This window comes from Centrocercus urophasianus, unplaced genomic scaffold, assembly GCF_019232065.1.
Source record: "Centrocercus urophasianus isolate 14NV4802_14NV808 unplaced genomic scaffold, USGS_Curo_1.0 seq_15, whole genome shotgun sequence".
NCBI classification, from domain to species: Eukaryota; Metazoa; Chordata; class Aves; order Galliformes; family Phasianidae; genus Centrocercus; species Centrocercus urophasianus.
This window is the reverse complement of record NW_024884697.1, coordinates 10,942,205-10,957,480: the sequence shown is the minus strand read 5'-3', so window position 1 is coordinate 10,957,480 and position 15,276 is coordinate 10,942,205. Positions and strand designations below refer to the sequence as shown.

The window sequence follows — 15,276 nt, the reverse complement described above, 5'->3', positions numbered from 1 at the left end:
ACAGCCGCCGGCCTGGGCTTCGGGTTGGGGTTATGGCTGGAGCCGGGCCCCGCCCCACCGAGCGCCGCCCACCCCCGAGCTGCAGCGCCCGCAGCCCCCGCTCTCCAACTACGCACTCGGCCGAGCTCGCCGCCCCCAATCCCCTCAGAGCTCGCCCCTTCCCCGCCACGCCATTGGCCGATCGCGCCGTCTCTCCGGCGCCGCCTCCGCCGATTGGGCGAGGAGAGGGCGCCCCCTCGTCCCTCCCGGTTCTGTCGGTTGAGGCGAGCCGAGAGTAAATAGAAGCAGGAGCGCAAAATGGCGGAGCCGCCGAGCTCCGGTCGTGGCGCGGCGTCGCCGGAGCGAGAGTCGTTCTGCGTCAGGCCGGGCCCGGACGCGAAAGCCTCCCGCGGGTCGCAGCCAGCCTCCAAGAAGCTGAAGGGAGCCGACGAGAGGGGCCCAAAGGGCACCAAGCGCGTCAACGGCGAAGGGGGCGGCGGCGGGAGCGGCAAGCAGCAGCAGCAGCAGCAGCAGCCGCTGCCCGCGGCGGTGCCGACCTACAGCAACCCCGCGGCGTGGGGCTTCGCCGCGCTGCCGCCAGGGCCCTCTGTCAGCGCGGCCGGCTTCGCTTTCCCCTCGCCGCTGCCCCGGAAGCTGCTGCCGCCCGCCCTGCTGCTGCCGTCCGCCGCCTCTCCCTCCCCGTCCTGCCCGCAGCACCGCCACCATCGGCACCGCCCGGCTCCGGCCGGAGAGGCCGCCAAGCCCAAGAGGCCGAAGGAGAAGCGAGACAAGGAGAGGAGGAAGCACGGAGCGCTGCCCGCGCTCGGAGATGGCGGCGGGGCCCTGAGCGCGGCGGGCCGGGAAGAGAACGGCGAGGTGAAGCTGCTGCTGCAGAAAGGTGGGCGCCGCGTCGGGAGCGGTGGCGGGGCGGGGCGCCGGGGGCAGCGCCGTGCGGGGCGGGAAGCCGTGTGGTGCGGGAAGCCGTGTGGTGCGGGGCACAGCGGGACGGCCGTGCCGAGCAGGGGAGGGGAGGCGCGTGTCGGCTCCGCGGGAGCGCGGTAACGTAACGTAACGAGCGGGAAGGCGGCGGCGGCCCGACCGCCTTCAACGCTGTCAAAAAAGGGGGTGTGGAATTAGCTATGGCGTCAGGCAGAAGCTGCCAGAGGCCTGAGGTTTTCTTACCTATTAGGGAAGTCAGGGTGTCTGGTGATTGCCTGGAGATCTGCGAGCAGAACTGAGTTTCTGCCGTTGCTACGGAGAAGACCGTATGTTTACGCAACACATATTTGTGAAGAATTAAAAGCCATCTCATTGATTGGGCCGTTAATTTGACGGGCGAAGTCGTGCCCTTTGCGTTGAGGCGTGCTGACCTGCGCGGCTCCTGCAGCTGCTCCCGGGGCTCCTGGCTGGAAGCTGCTGAGCGATGCTGCGGAGCGCTGCCTTGGCTCCTTCCTGGGAAGGACTAAAATTGCCGTTGCCGCTGGATAAGGCGTTAGGCCGAACTTGGTGCTGGCAGAGACCGACGGTGGGCGCTTAAAAAGTGCGAGGCGGTGCACGAATCTGTTTTTTATTTCCAATATATCCTGTCCTGGTCTTCGGTGACCTTAAAGCAGATGTTGGTGCGATTGCATTTATGTTAAAAAAGAAAGAGCTTGAAACGTTTGCTCTGATGAAGTTTCTTTCAAAGGAAAGATAAATTCTAGCATTTACGTAGGCCGAGCTTGCTTTAGTTTTGGCTTCTACGTTGTGCTTCCAAGATGAAGATGAATTCTCAGTGTGCCACTTTTTGTCCAGCTGCATTTTCTGCTAGTTCCCACTAGTATCTGAGTCTCTGGTTCAGTTTTAGATATTCAGGTTACATTTGAGATTTGGGTTTTTTTCTTTTTTTGAATTGTGTGTGTTCCTTTGGTTCAGCACATTGTATGCTTCTTCCTATTGGGGTCTTGATCACTGCTGTGCAAGCAGGCTCAAAGTGCATCGCTGTAATGCTTTCAATTATTTCAGTTCTGATGAGCTTCCTTTTCTTCATTCTTGTTTGAAAGATGAATTGTGAAAAATCTTTAGAAATGATTTTCATTACAAACTTAGTTTTGGTGAAACTTTTTTGTTGTGCTCAGTAGCTGCTGAGAAACTCCCACTGTATCTTCCTTGCCAAAATGTGGAAGTAATAACCATATTCACTTGGATTGCCATGATATCCTATGCTACTGTGCTAATAAATCTGTGAGAACAGTATTACAGTGATGGGATGAAATATTCTTGCAAGTTGGTGAGAGAAATGATGACAGTGATGGTGTCAATGGAGTCATTATTTACCCTGATTGAGAACATCCTGTAGCAGGGAAGGATGCTTTTTGTGACGAGCACAAAGTTTTAACTGCTGTTTGCTCAGAACAGGTGTTTTTAGCTTTAATTTGTTTTTGAAAGCTTGAATACAGGCAACAAACAACATTTTCCAAGGCAAATGATCCCTTTATGGTATCAGGGTCTCAAGATTTGTTTAGAGGAAGCAGTTTCTGTAACTATAACTTGGTTACAGTTTTGTGCAGGGTTGGAAAACTTTGTGTTCACTGAACTGTGTATTTTTTTTTTTTTCAGAATTGTGGGGTGCACTGCATTCTCTGCCGTGAGCATCCTGCCTTTTAGAAGTGGCTCCATATTGGACTGTAGATTAAAGATCAGGTTTGTGCTGTTGATAGTGTGAATAATTTACTTGGAAGGAGGAAGGCAATTATGATGCAGGGATTAAAGAATGACCCAGGGGAATGAGGGAGGGCATTCAGAATGCTCACTGCAGAGGAAGATGAAGAGTGGTATGGTAAGGCAGGGGGAGGGTGGTGTGTTCTAGAAGAGGATACCAGAGGATTTCAGGGTGCAGGGTATTTTGGAGTGAGTGAATTTAAGATCCTTCCATGAAGGAGGGAGGAATTAGCATTCAAAAGTTGTTCAAGAGGGAGGTGATCTTGGTATGGGGTGAAAAGCTCATAGTTAGATGCTGTGGGAAAGCAAGGAAAGATAGAGGAAGAGGAAGATGGGAGAGAGAAGTGTAGGCAGCCTGCGGGTGTGATGATGGTCAGCTTAAAGGATTTCATATAATTAAAAAACAAAACACCCACAAAACCAAAAAATCTCAGAGGCAGGCTTGCACAAATTATATAGGGAGAAGGTAGGGATTAAATGTGTCCCTCCTAAATGAATGAGTTTGTAAAAGCTGTCATATGTACAGCTGGTAATACTTTCTGACAATCAGCCTAACGCAGGCAAATGCAGTCTGCTTTTTTCTGCAGTCTGTGGTTAGGCAGCCTTCTTTGCTTGCAGTGCTGTGGAAAATGAGCAGCAACATGGGATTGGCAGTACTGTTCTTAGCATTCACAACTGATAGATATGTCAGTTTCTTGCCTGCCAGAAGGAAAATGGTGCAGCTTAGGAGGCTGTGATCTAAAAGAAATGACAGTGATTGAAAAATAAGCAGGTGGGACAGGTGAGACTTCCATGGTTGTTACGAGGTTCTGAAGGTGCAAAAACTCCACTGTCTCCTTTGCAACTGAAGTGCATGTGAATTGCATGTCGGTACAAGAGGTGCAGTGAGCTTGGTGCTGAGGAGGCTGCTGGGAGTTGGGCTTCTGATCTGTGTTGAGCTGTGTGCGTACCCTTCTGTGTGGAGCAGTTACTGAGCTGGGAGAAAAAGCTGGTAAAGGAGGAAGGGCCTGCGTGAGCTTAGAGCAGGGAAAATGAGGAGTGAAGTTAGGGGGAGGAATGGCCAGATGTGTGCCACGAGGCTGCTGGGACTGTGGGGCAACAGGAGGCATCATGGTGCACAGTGATGGGGAGTGAAGGAACATGAGGGCTGGATTTGGAAAATGGTCATCACAGGGCTTGCAAATGGAGTGGTACCCATAGCATTCTCCTAACTGTAGTGCTTATGGCATGGTGTATTGACACAGAGGAGGAAATGGTGAGGAGTTTGCACCTACCATCTTTTTTTGCACCTACTATCTCTAGAAGAGCTGAATATGAGAGCTGATGTCCTTGGCCTGCAGTGCGGTTCTGAGGCTGCAGAGGCTGCAGAGCCTGGCTGTGAGGTGCCCAAGGTGTTGAGCTTGGTTACGGCACAGATGGTGATGACTTTGAGAGGTGTTTTCGTATCTCCTTCCTTGAACAAATGTTCACTCTATGATTTTTCTGATCTTTTCCTTCACTGGAAGGACCTTGAACTTGCAGAGTCATAGCCAGGCCTGCCAGCCTGTGGCTGGAGGAGGTGAATGGAGCAGAGTGAGTCTCGGGGTAATAGTCTGGCATGCAGAGAACTGGGAAGAGCACTTTGCCACCTGTGTAACTTATCCTGCAAATGAGGGATCGAGTCTGTTTAAAATAAGCTTAAATTTTACTTGACAAGTCTATTTTGGGTAGTGGAATTAAAAGTTATGTAACTAGTTTTGTTTTAAAAACATGGTGTGAATCTGATGGAAATGTCTGCCTTACCAGTTTATGACTCTACCAGTTCAGTTAGTTATTTAACTGATAGCCTGCTCGAGCAGTTCATAGTTGAAATAGTTTTGTTAGCAGTGCAAAGCTCAGATGAGCCACTCCCCACTTCATCAGCCTAGGGCGGCTTGTTTTTGTGTTTTGTTTTGTTCCAGGCTTACTGCAGGGCCCGAGCCAAATTCATCAAACATCTTCTCTGTTTCCTTGCCATTTCTGTGTACAGCTTCCCTCTCTCTCCTTCCCTCCTTCAGTTTTTTTTTTTTTTCTTTTTTTTTCAATGATGTCTTTGCTGATAAGGCTGCCTCAGTATGCAAGCAATTACAAAACGAGATTGGTATTTTTAACTTGCTGATGGGGTTTTCCCATGTGAGCAAGAAAGTGAAGCTGAGTATGGTTCTGTAGCTCTTAGGTTTTTTTTTCTGCCTCCTGCTGCCTTTGAAACATAGATTAAATAGTATTTTAGAACAGTTGCCAGCGACTCTTCGGATACCTTTGTGGCTTTGACTTGCATGGCACTTCTGGTTTGTAAACCTGTAAAACATAGCACTTTTCAGACTCTGAGTTCAGCTTGCATCTGGCAGAGGCTCATTTCATGGTCTAAATTGGGTTGGAGAAAGCTTTGGACATAATTCTGTTTCCCTGCTTTAGATCTGGGGCCACCATCTGATGAAATAGATTGTCTTTTTCCTTCTGCTAAACGTTACCTTTTTCTGATCTCTTCTCCTTCCTTTTCCCTGTTTTTTGGTACTGTCTTGTTTAACTCAAACACCATCTTTGCCCCCAGCTGCTCTCGGTTCAGCAGTCACATCCACACTTGTGAGGCCTCTCCTCTGAATTCTTTGTTCCTGTCTGGAAGCACCACGTCCTTTGGTTGTAGAATCGCAGGTCGTTTTTCTCACTTGAGAGAAGTGCACTGAGTGGTCAGACCTGAAACCTCTTTGCAGGCTGTTTTTGCAGCTGCCACGTTCTCTGTTGCTGATTTCTGATGCAATTCTCCAGTGCTCATGCTTCACATTGGTTCATGTGCCGCTGCATGTGGAAGGTCTCCTTTCAAACTGCAAAGATCAGAGGAATGGCAGAGATGAAGTTGAAAGTAATTGCAGGTTTTCTGTTTCTGAAAAAGATCTTCCTTCCCTCCCATTTGTGGAGGGGTTGGGGGAATGCACTCAGCTGGCAAGGGGATTTCTTTAGTCATATTGTGCATTTTAAACTTGAATTACTGAATGGGTTGTCTATCAAATATTCCTTTTTTTTTTTTTTTTTAGTAAAAAACTGCTGGGACTTCTTTTGTCTCACAAATATTTTAAGGGTTTCTTTTTGTACGACAAGTCAGGAGTGTGCTCAACAACAGTACAGGGGTTGTCTGACAGGATACAAATGCAGGTGACAGAACCGTTAACGTGGTTACATTAAATGCACGTAACATGCCTGTGTACCACACTGAGGTGAGTTTTTGGGGTTTTATTTCATGGATATTTGCATTGAGAGTAGGAGAAACCAATGGAAAGATGACCGCAGGGCCGCCCTCCTCATCCCCTTCACCTTCGGTTCTGGTACTGCTGATGTTCACCATACTGATGGTGTCCATTAGAAATAGTTTGTAAATATGTTGCCTGATGTGCAGTGACAGCCCTTAAATCAAAGGGAGGAGGGAGAGGCAGGATACTTTGAACATAATCTCTGGCTGACTACTAATGTGGGTTACCATCTGGAAAGCTGATGCGAAGCAGCTGCAGCTTTTGGCTCCTGACAAGGTTCTGAAGCTTGTCTCGTAACGCGCAGACGTCCAAGCTGCAGTGTAGGCCTGAAGGTGCAAACTTCACAACGTGACAGCTGCTACTTTGTGCATAATCCAGTGCAGAGCATTTTTCACTTATTCAGTATGTTCTTGATTTTCCTTTTTCCTCTTGAAAGCTTGCAGTAAAGAACTGATCACATCTCTGAAATCTCAGTGGTACGATCTGTCAACTTGTGTCAGTATTTGTTGTTCATGAAGGCATTACAATCACTGTGAGAAGATATCTAGTTAGGAAGTGGAAAACTCCTTTTACAGCCTGAATTAATTCAGTTAGCTGTGTGCATTCATTTAGAATAGGAGGTGCAAGATGTCTTCACAGTGGATTTTTTTCTGCCTGTATGTAGCACAAGGCACACTGCTGTTGCTGTATTTTCATAGAAAATCATAGAATCACCAAGGTTGGAAAAGACCTAAAAGATCATCCAGTCCAACCGTTCACCCATTCCCAATAGCTCCCACTAAACCATGTCCCTCAACACAACATCCAGCCTTTCCTTGAACACCCCCAGGCTCGGTGACTCCACCACCTCCCTGGGCATCCGTTCCAGTGCCTGACCACCCTTTCTGAAAAGTAATACTTCCTCATGTCCAGCCTGAATCTCCCCTGCTGTAGCTTGAAGCCATTCCCTCTGTTCCTATCACTGATGACACGAGAGAAGAGGCCGACCCCCAGCTCACTGCAACCTCCCTTCAGGAAGTTATAGAGAGCAATGAGGTCTCCCCTGAGCCTCCTCTTCTCCAGGCTGAAATTCCCAGCTCCTTCAGCCTCTCCTCATATGGCCTGTGTTCCAGACCCCTCACCAGCTTTGTTGCCCTCCTTTGAACACGTTCCAGGGCCTCAATATCTTTCTTGCGGTGAGGGGCCCAAAACTGGAGGTCATGGATGTGCTGTTTCTATACCACAACCGTTCTGTGGTTGTTAGAAGTGGCAAAAGTTGCTGCTATGGCATAATGTGAGCAGGATCACCTGCTCCTTGGAGGCAGTCCCTGAAGCGGCAGTGAGCCGTAAGTCAGGCTTTTGTGGACTGCTGGCTTCCTTGAGTGCCGTATGTCACAAGAAGGTTATTGTAGCAGAAGTAGGCATTGGGCTGATGGGAAATCGCTGTCCCTGTGTCAGGACCCAGTGGTGAGCAGCATGAGGCACTGATCATCCAGCTGGGTTCTCACCGTGTGCATTGTGTGGGTTTCTGGTTGATGTTAAGGTCAAGGACTGTGCTATGAGTGATGCGCTGATAAAGCTGGAGGTGTTAGCTCAGATGTCCAGCAGAAGGATTGGTATTTTCCCAGAGGCTCATTTCATTGCTTTTTCTTTTTTAAATTGGAATCATATATGGTTTATCTTTTTCCTGTCACTTCCAAGGTGATAGATGGCATCGTGATTGTCGTCTTCCCCTCAAAGCCCTGCAATGGTAACATTTAAGATTGGTATATTTTCCATTTTCTGGGCAGACAGAGCAGACTTGGGAGGACATTTAAAAAAATTTTAAGATTATTTTGATCCATGGAACAACAACAACAACAACAACAACAACAAAAAATTAAAAAAAAAATACTCATATTCAGTACTTGAATAATCTTTTGGTTATCCCTTACCACAGCAACTTTGTTAAAAGAGAGAAAGAGCACATAAATCAGCTTAAATAAAACTGAGCTTTGTATTGTGAAAATGCCTGCTGGAATGGGAAAGCAGTGATTAATATGTAGATATGCTCAGGTGGCTTCACTTAAAGGTAATCTACAGTTTTGATGATGTTTTGGCAAGGGGGTCATAAACCTTTCTGTGAACCTATACTGTATCAAAGGACTTAGTTTCATCTTTTGTTTAGACTTGAGCATCTTTTTGTTCATTAGTTTTTTAAAATACTTTTTAATCAGCTTTTAGGAAAGAACTCCCCCCCCCCCCCTTCCTCCCCCAAAACAGCAACCCTATGGCAGATAGTTCCACAGCTGTTTGGTGACTTGTTCTGGTGACTAACTTGTGCCTTTGTGTACTTTCTTCGATTTAATTTTGTTATCTTAACCGAAAAAAGTGAATGCAGTGGGATGGTTTTTGGAGTAGGAGTGTTGAATCCAGCTTCCAGTCACTGGTACCTCTGTGCCTGCTGTTTTTTTCTCTTGTAGTGCAAGACCTTTCTGTTAAAACTGGACTTCTCTCTGTGAGTCGAATGATCCCGTCACCTTCCTTGGGACTCAGATGATTGATCTCCTCATTAGTATATGAAAGTTCTTAATTCATTGATTGCTTTTCTGAGTGTTCAGTACTCCATCATAGTGAAGGCAAACCGTTCTCCTGGCAGTGCTGTGACATACCAAGGTAGTAGCTGTTGGTACTTGATGTTCTCTTGTCCCAAGTTGCTGCTGTTTGTATTACATTCTCACCTGGAGGACTGTCTTATCCTGTTAACTGCTGCAGCTCCAGCCTTTTCTTTCTTCCCCTTACATCTGTATTAGAAGTGGTATTGGTGGAAGATCACTGCAAAGTATCTTATGGACACAGCAGGGTTACTCCAGTCACCTCTACCTTTTTGCGGTTGGGAGGTGGAGCTGCTCTACACATGAAGCAGGGACCAAGCAAGGTTTGGTATCAGTAGCAGCTGTTCAGAGATCTAGAAGCTATATGAGAAGTTCCAAGCGCCGTTAACTTGCTCAGTGAGATAAGTTTTGTCCTATTAGTCGTTAATTGTACAACACGTAGGTTGTTAATTGCCTTATAGTGGGTGCATTTGTCTTAAAATGGGCTTTTCGTGTTGTGAAGAGGTTTCTTGTTTCTTGGTTGAGGAAGTGAGATTTGGATTACGTGGTGTACAGCTGCAGGGGATTGATCCTTTCTAGTGGAGAAGCCGCTCAGAGGGATGTTGTTCTGGGGCTTTTTGGAAACTCGTAGGAAGCTCCAGCCTGCACTGAACTGTAGCAGATGTTCTGGGCAGCACCGTATGTTGGCAGGAGTTTGTGTGGAGACTGTTTGGAGAGCTGAGCTTGTCTGTCCTGGTTAGATGCCAGGTGTGTATCTTAACCATGTGTATGGACTGTACGCTCTGTTGGGTGCTTTACAAGTTACTGACTGCAGTTTCCTTTGTGGTAAACTGAATCTTATGGGAATTTGATTGCGTTTTATCTCTGTGTCCCATTGGAAGCTGTGAAATGGGCCATCTGTCACTGCAGAACTTGAGAGCTCTGTGTGAGTTCTGCCGGCCAGACTAGAAAACATTTATTTTCCTCTGAAGATGTTTGACCTGAAAATTCAGCTCAGAGGGAGGCAACCTGACAATTTATACTTGTCGGCTGGGACTCCCAATTGTTTTTACTCTCTTCAGTCTGTGCCCTGGTCCTGTGGTAGCTTGGTCCTGTCATTCTGCAGTGGAATTAGTTGTTCCAAACCTTCCTTGGATGCATCTACAGTCCCTTCAGGTATTGTGTGCTTGTGGCTGTTGCTGGAGGAGGTCACAGGACACTTCCATTGTTTCTTTTGGCTTTTTTGCTGCCATCATCCCTGCTAATAGCTTTCTAGATCTGAAAATAAAGTGGAGGTTCTTATAGACTTCTGGTTCATTCTCTGTTCTTACACACTGCTTCTATCAGAACTGCAGGATTCCTCAGCCTGGGATGCTTGTCTCATGCCTACAATAAAGGATTCTTTCAGTCTGTCTTTCATCCTCTTTCAACCAGGCTCAGCATTTGTATGTGCTCTTCAATCTCTCTTTGATTTCTAAGTGATAGAAGTCAAGTGTACCTCTTAACAGTATGCAAATGCTGGGAGAAAATCTCAATTTTTTTCCATGATAATGGTAATCCTGCCAGAGCTGAGCACTGATGCACTCTTCAAATCAAGCCTGCTGTTACTGCCTCCTTGCAGAGTGAATGTCTGTGTATAATCAATGAATATTAAGATGTTATAATTACAAAATAAACAAGAGAGTTTAACAAAGCAGATAATGATAACAAAAAGAGAACAGATAGAAAGCTTACCTCTATCCTGGGCTTACTTACAAAACTCCAGAAGAGATCCTTCCCCACTGGTAGCAGCTCTTAAACAGGTCTAGGTGAATTGCCTTCAGCTGTGCTCCTCTGGCTGACTCACTGCTCGCCTCAGGTGATCAGTCAGAGGTTCAGGCCATGACTCAGCAGTTCCCATACAGTCTGCTTTCGGAGTGGTCAAATCTGTTGTATAATTTATTGCTTACTTCATACTTCTGTGTTGCTGGGATCTACAATTTGGGGGTTTGTCTGTGTGAGGGGAGCCGATTGGAGAGGAAGATTAACATCTGGTTCATCTGCTGTTAGGAAATACAGATTTGTGCTGCTGAGAAAAACGTCTGGGTGCTGTGGTCTGCTGCACAGATCTGTCTGATCTGGAATCCTCTGTCACAGAATCATTGGAGGCATGGTTGTTTCATTTGTTTGGAACTAAGACTTCTGACAGTTTGAAGCACGGCTACCTTATTCCTTGTTTTTTTGTTTTTTCTTTTTGGTGCCATCAGAGGTTTTTCTCTCTCTCCACTGCTTGCGCTGATCTGTGCATAGGCAGCAGACATGGGCCACTTGCCATCTCTCATTTTTTTATTTTCTTTTGTTTTGACTTTACCCAAAATGCATTCTTCCTGGCTGCTGGGCACGTGAGTTCCATGGCTTTGTTAGAAAACCTTAGAATGAAAGGTAGGAATGCTGCACAGTTGTTACAGCATTTGTTTATGTAGATGACTGTCAGACCCTTGCAATTTTTAACTATTGACATGCTTCAGAAATAGTTTGGTCATATATTGCATTACAGAACTGAAGGCTTTTGTTTGGTTTCGATAAATATTTCCAGTTTGTTAGTATTGAAGATACCTGTGTTTATTTTCTATGAATGCGTGGTGTAAAGTAAATAGGTTTCTCCTTATGTCCATGTGGGGTTAAGAATGCAAGCACCATAAGTGGCACATCAGTGTTTCCTCTCAGCTGTGTTACTGACAAAGTGTTCTGAGACACGGCATCGTGTAGAAGCCTGAAAAAAGTGGGGTGTTCTTTTTCCCTGAGGAGGTTAAAAAGCCCAGTAAATCCATAGAGGAGGCCTGAGAAATGAGACCTGCAGTGTTGGTTGTGAGTCTTAAATGCTTCATCTCCAAGGTGATTCTAAAGTCTGCTTGAAAAGATAAGTCCTAGAAATTTAATGACAAAGACATGACAATGTGGAGTGACTGGCAATAAAGTAAATGGCAATAAAGTAAAAGTAACTGCTTGAATTAGATCTTCTATGAAAATACAGATTTTTCCAACAAATAGTAAACTGGCATTCCTTTCCATCTCACATTGATTCTCTTAGTCACACCTTACAGCTGTTAGCACAGTATGGGTGTGGCTGGTGAACCTGACAAAGATTTGTTTTCTCAGTTGAAAACCTTTCATGTTTCGAGCCATCTGTGGAAGCCTTAAGTCAGGTGAGATTTCTAGTGCAGATGCACAGTCAGGAAAATAGAAACCCCTCAGTTCTCCTGTTCCTAATTGAATGTGTGGAACTTGAGTTTCTAGAAATAAGAGCTGCATCCGGATGAAAAATAAGGACAGAGGTTTGTATGAGTAAATAAAAATGGTTGTTAACTGTGTAGAGCTAACAGGCTGAGTTGTTGGATACAGTTCTGGTGTAATACGAATAAAACTGGTCTAGGTTCTATAAGCTTATGTTGAATTATGCAACAGATAAATATTAGCTTTCCATATTGTAAGTCCTGGGTTTTCCATGTAACCTTTTATCCTCTTAATAGGACTTGCATAATACTAATGCAAAATGTGCACGTGACAAAGCTTTCTGTTCCCACTTAATCATAAAATATTTGCATTTCAGCTCAAATCAAAGAGAAGATGAAAGAAAGGGAAAAGAAACAAAAAGAGAAGAAGAAGCACAAAATAATGAATGAAATAAAGAAAGAAAATGGAGAAATCAAGTTACTGCAGAAAGGTAGGTTAAACTGCATAGTGTTTTTCGTAGCGATATTTAAAACCTTTGTGATTGGATTGAGTGCTGAATCTTAATACTGAGTTTTTTATTTTAACTTGAATTTTCTCAGCATAGCTGCTATAATGCTTGTAATTTAAAACCTTAATTATAAACTTGTCAACTGTGTTAGGTACTGCGATTAAAAATAGAACTCTTGCCACAGCGCTTCTTGCGCAGTGTTCCTGAAAGGCACCCGAAGGGCAGTATGGTTCTTGGTCTCAGCCACCACGGGTTCATGAATGAAAGGTCCTGCTTAACTAACTTAATTTCCTTTTATGACAAAGTCACCCATTTAGTTGGCCAGGAGGGGCCAGCTGATGTTATCTTTTTAGATTTCAGTAAAGCTTTTATACTGTTTCTCATACTGTCCTTCTGGACCCAATGCCCCCTGTGCAGCTAGATAAAAACGTAACGTGAGCAACTGGCTGACAGATAGTGTCAAAGGGTTATAATAAATGGGGTTACATCAAACTGCTGGCCAGGCACTAGTGGGGTACCCCAGGGCACTGTTGTAGGGCCAGTTCACTTTAATGCTTTCAATAAATGACTTGGATGTAGAACTGTAGGGTGTTTTGAGCAGGTTTCCTGACAGTATTAAACTGGGAGTAGCTGTTGATTCCGTCAAGGGTGGAGAGCGCTTGCAGGGAGAAATCCTGCTTCTCTCAGCCTCTCTTTCTGTGAGTGGTGCTGTGCTCCCACAGTCATTTTCCTGGCCCATTGCTGGACTTACTCCAGTATGCCCATGTCTGTCTTGGGCTGCTGACCCCGAGTTCTGTGTAACACTCCAGATGTGTTACACCAGTGCTTAGTCAAGTGGAAGAAAAATTGTCACCATCAGCCTGCTGGCAGAGCTCTTAATTCTGTCCAGGAGGCTGTTAATGATGGCTTATGGTCAGTTTGTCATTTGTGAGGACCGCAAACTCCTTTCCATCTAGGCTACTTTCCAGCCAGTTTTGTCTTCAGCCTGGATGGGGGCACGGCTTTATTATTCAGTGCAGTACTCTGTGCTTCCCCATGTTGACTGTGTGAGACTTTTATTGGCTCAATTCTCTGCAGCCTATCGGGGTCCTTCTGGCTTGGCAGTACAACCTTCTTGTGCATCAGCTGCTCCCTCCTTCCAGGTTTACACTGTCTGCAGACCTGCTGAGGAGAGTGCGTTGCCTCACCATCCCCATCATCAATAAAAATGTTGTGTAGTGTTGTCCCAAGGTATCAGCACCTGGGATTCTCTGGTAGTGGCTGTCCTACTGGACTCTGTGCTGCAAATCACAGCCCTTTGAGCATAATAGTAAAGTCTGTTCTTGATCCCTCTGCATTTGTTGAGGCTGTGTGAGTAGATCCAATGTTTTTTTATTTTCAGACTCTGCTTTCATAGTTCAAGAACAAATTTCTGATAGATTTTTCTGCTACTATATCTGATGTAGGATTTCATTTACAACAAGAAATAAAACCCCCATATCAAAACACTGTCTTCAGTGCATTCATATGAGGTCATGGACAAGCGATTGTGAAATTACTGTGTCACAGTTCAGAGTATAAATGCAGCTCCAAGTAATTGCATTAGCAACTGGCAGCTGGTCACCTGTGCTGATCAGTCTCAGTATCAGCTTAGACACTGTGGAATGTTCAAGCTGGTGACTTCCTGTGAAAAGATGCAACTTGTCTTTGTGTAAAAGGAAGTTGGTGGTTGAGATACTGAGCAACGCGTAACTGCCTTAACAGTGAGAATGTTCAGGTTGTGTTTCTGTGCTGTTCTTTCCTATCTTGTGTGCTGAATGGCAATAGAGATGGGCCGCAGGGTAAGAACTTGCAAAGACAGCAACTCTTGTTACACAGATCTAATGAGAGACACCTGATGAGGATATTGCACCTGAAATGGTGCTCCATTGTTTAAAGTGGGTGTTTAATTAAAAAAAAAAAAAAGGCATGTGCCACAGGGGTTGTGTAAGATTACCTCTGCTTGTTAGAGCTAGTTGAATAACAGAGTGTGTTGTCCTCACACAGAACAGTGCTGTAAGTGGGTTAAATGCCTGGTCTGTGTTTCACAGTCTCATTATCAGACAAAAATCATATTTTGGGTTTCCTTTAGAAATTGCGCAGCAATGTTTTGTAGAGGCAGTGCTGGGTTTTGCTGTGTCTGCGGTGTCCTGCAGAAATGGCTCCTGTTTCAGGGAAAGAAAGGGAAGTCATTAGGAAAGCAGGCAGATTCCCTCTGCTGGGTTTACATCCTGTTCAGAACAGCAGTTCTGGATGTGTCTGTGGGCCTCCTGAGATCTGGCGGGGTGTGCTTAAGTGTTCTGTGATGATTGTACAGCATTTCCTGATTACTTCTGCTGATGTAGCTTTATGTGCTGAGCTGAGGGCCGGAGAGCGAAGGCTGATGTGCTTGTAGGTGCAACTTGTATGTGTCTGTGGTCAGCATCTCTGTGACCTTCTGAAAGGTTGGTAACTCTTTGTCTAAGGATATTTTCTTCCTGGAACAAAATTAAGCTCTAAGCCCTCTTTTTCTGAGCTCAGAATTCACTGTGTGGACTTGAGAGCAGAAAGACTTCAGTGCCTGTCTGTGCAGACCACTCGCTTCCTCTTAGGTGTCAGGTCCAGATCCTGTTCTAAAAATGTCACTGACTGTCTGCTGAATGCTTTTATTCTTAAGTTGTGAAGGTGATGTTAGTGTTTTGATTTGTCTTTTTTCCTTTTTTTGCCATTTGTATGAGACTTTCTTTAAGGTGATGGTGGTGATAGGCTGTTTAGCTTCAAACAGTTAAACCAGTGTCCAAGATAAGGGTGGCTAGCTTGGGGAGAGGAAGTCAGTACTGAAGCTTTGGTGCTTTTTTAGGGAGTTGCTGTCCAAGCCTGATTTTGGTGCTTCGAGCTGCATGCTGGCAGTTTGCTACTACTGTTTGAGAAGCTTAAGGATGTGGGCTGTTCATTTGCCTGAATTTGTGTTGCTGTTTCTGTTGAAAGCAACTTGCCCTAGTTTGGAGGACAACTCTGAAAGGGCTTTTTTTTTTTTTTTTTTTTTTTTTTTTTTTTTTTTTTT

General features: G+C 45.4%; 1 protein-coding gene across 1 annotated transcript in view; it reads left to right on the top strand.

Annotated features, from left to right (window-relative positions):
* The first annotated feature begins 274 nt into the window (after positions 1 to 274).
* Positions 275 to 15,276, top strand: part of RSBN1L (round spermatid basic protein 1 like) — a 46,777-nt gene continuing 31,775 nt past the window's right edge. The window contains exons 1-2 of the mRNA XM_042815458.1: positions 275 to 877; positions 12,084 to 12,197. Of these exons, the coding sequence (XP_042671392.1) occupies positions 298 to 877; positions 12,084 to 12,197 (694 nt within the window). The 5' untranslated portion in view covers positions 275 to 297. The remainder of the gene's footprint in view (positions 878 to 12,083; positions 12,198 to 15,276) is intronic.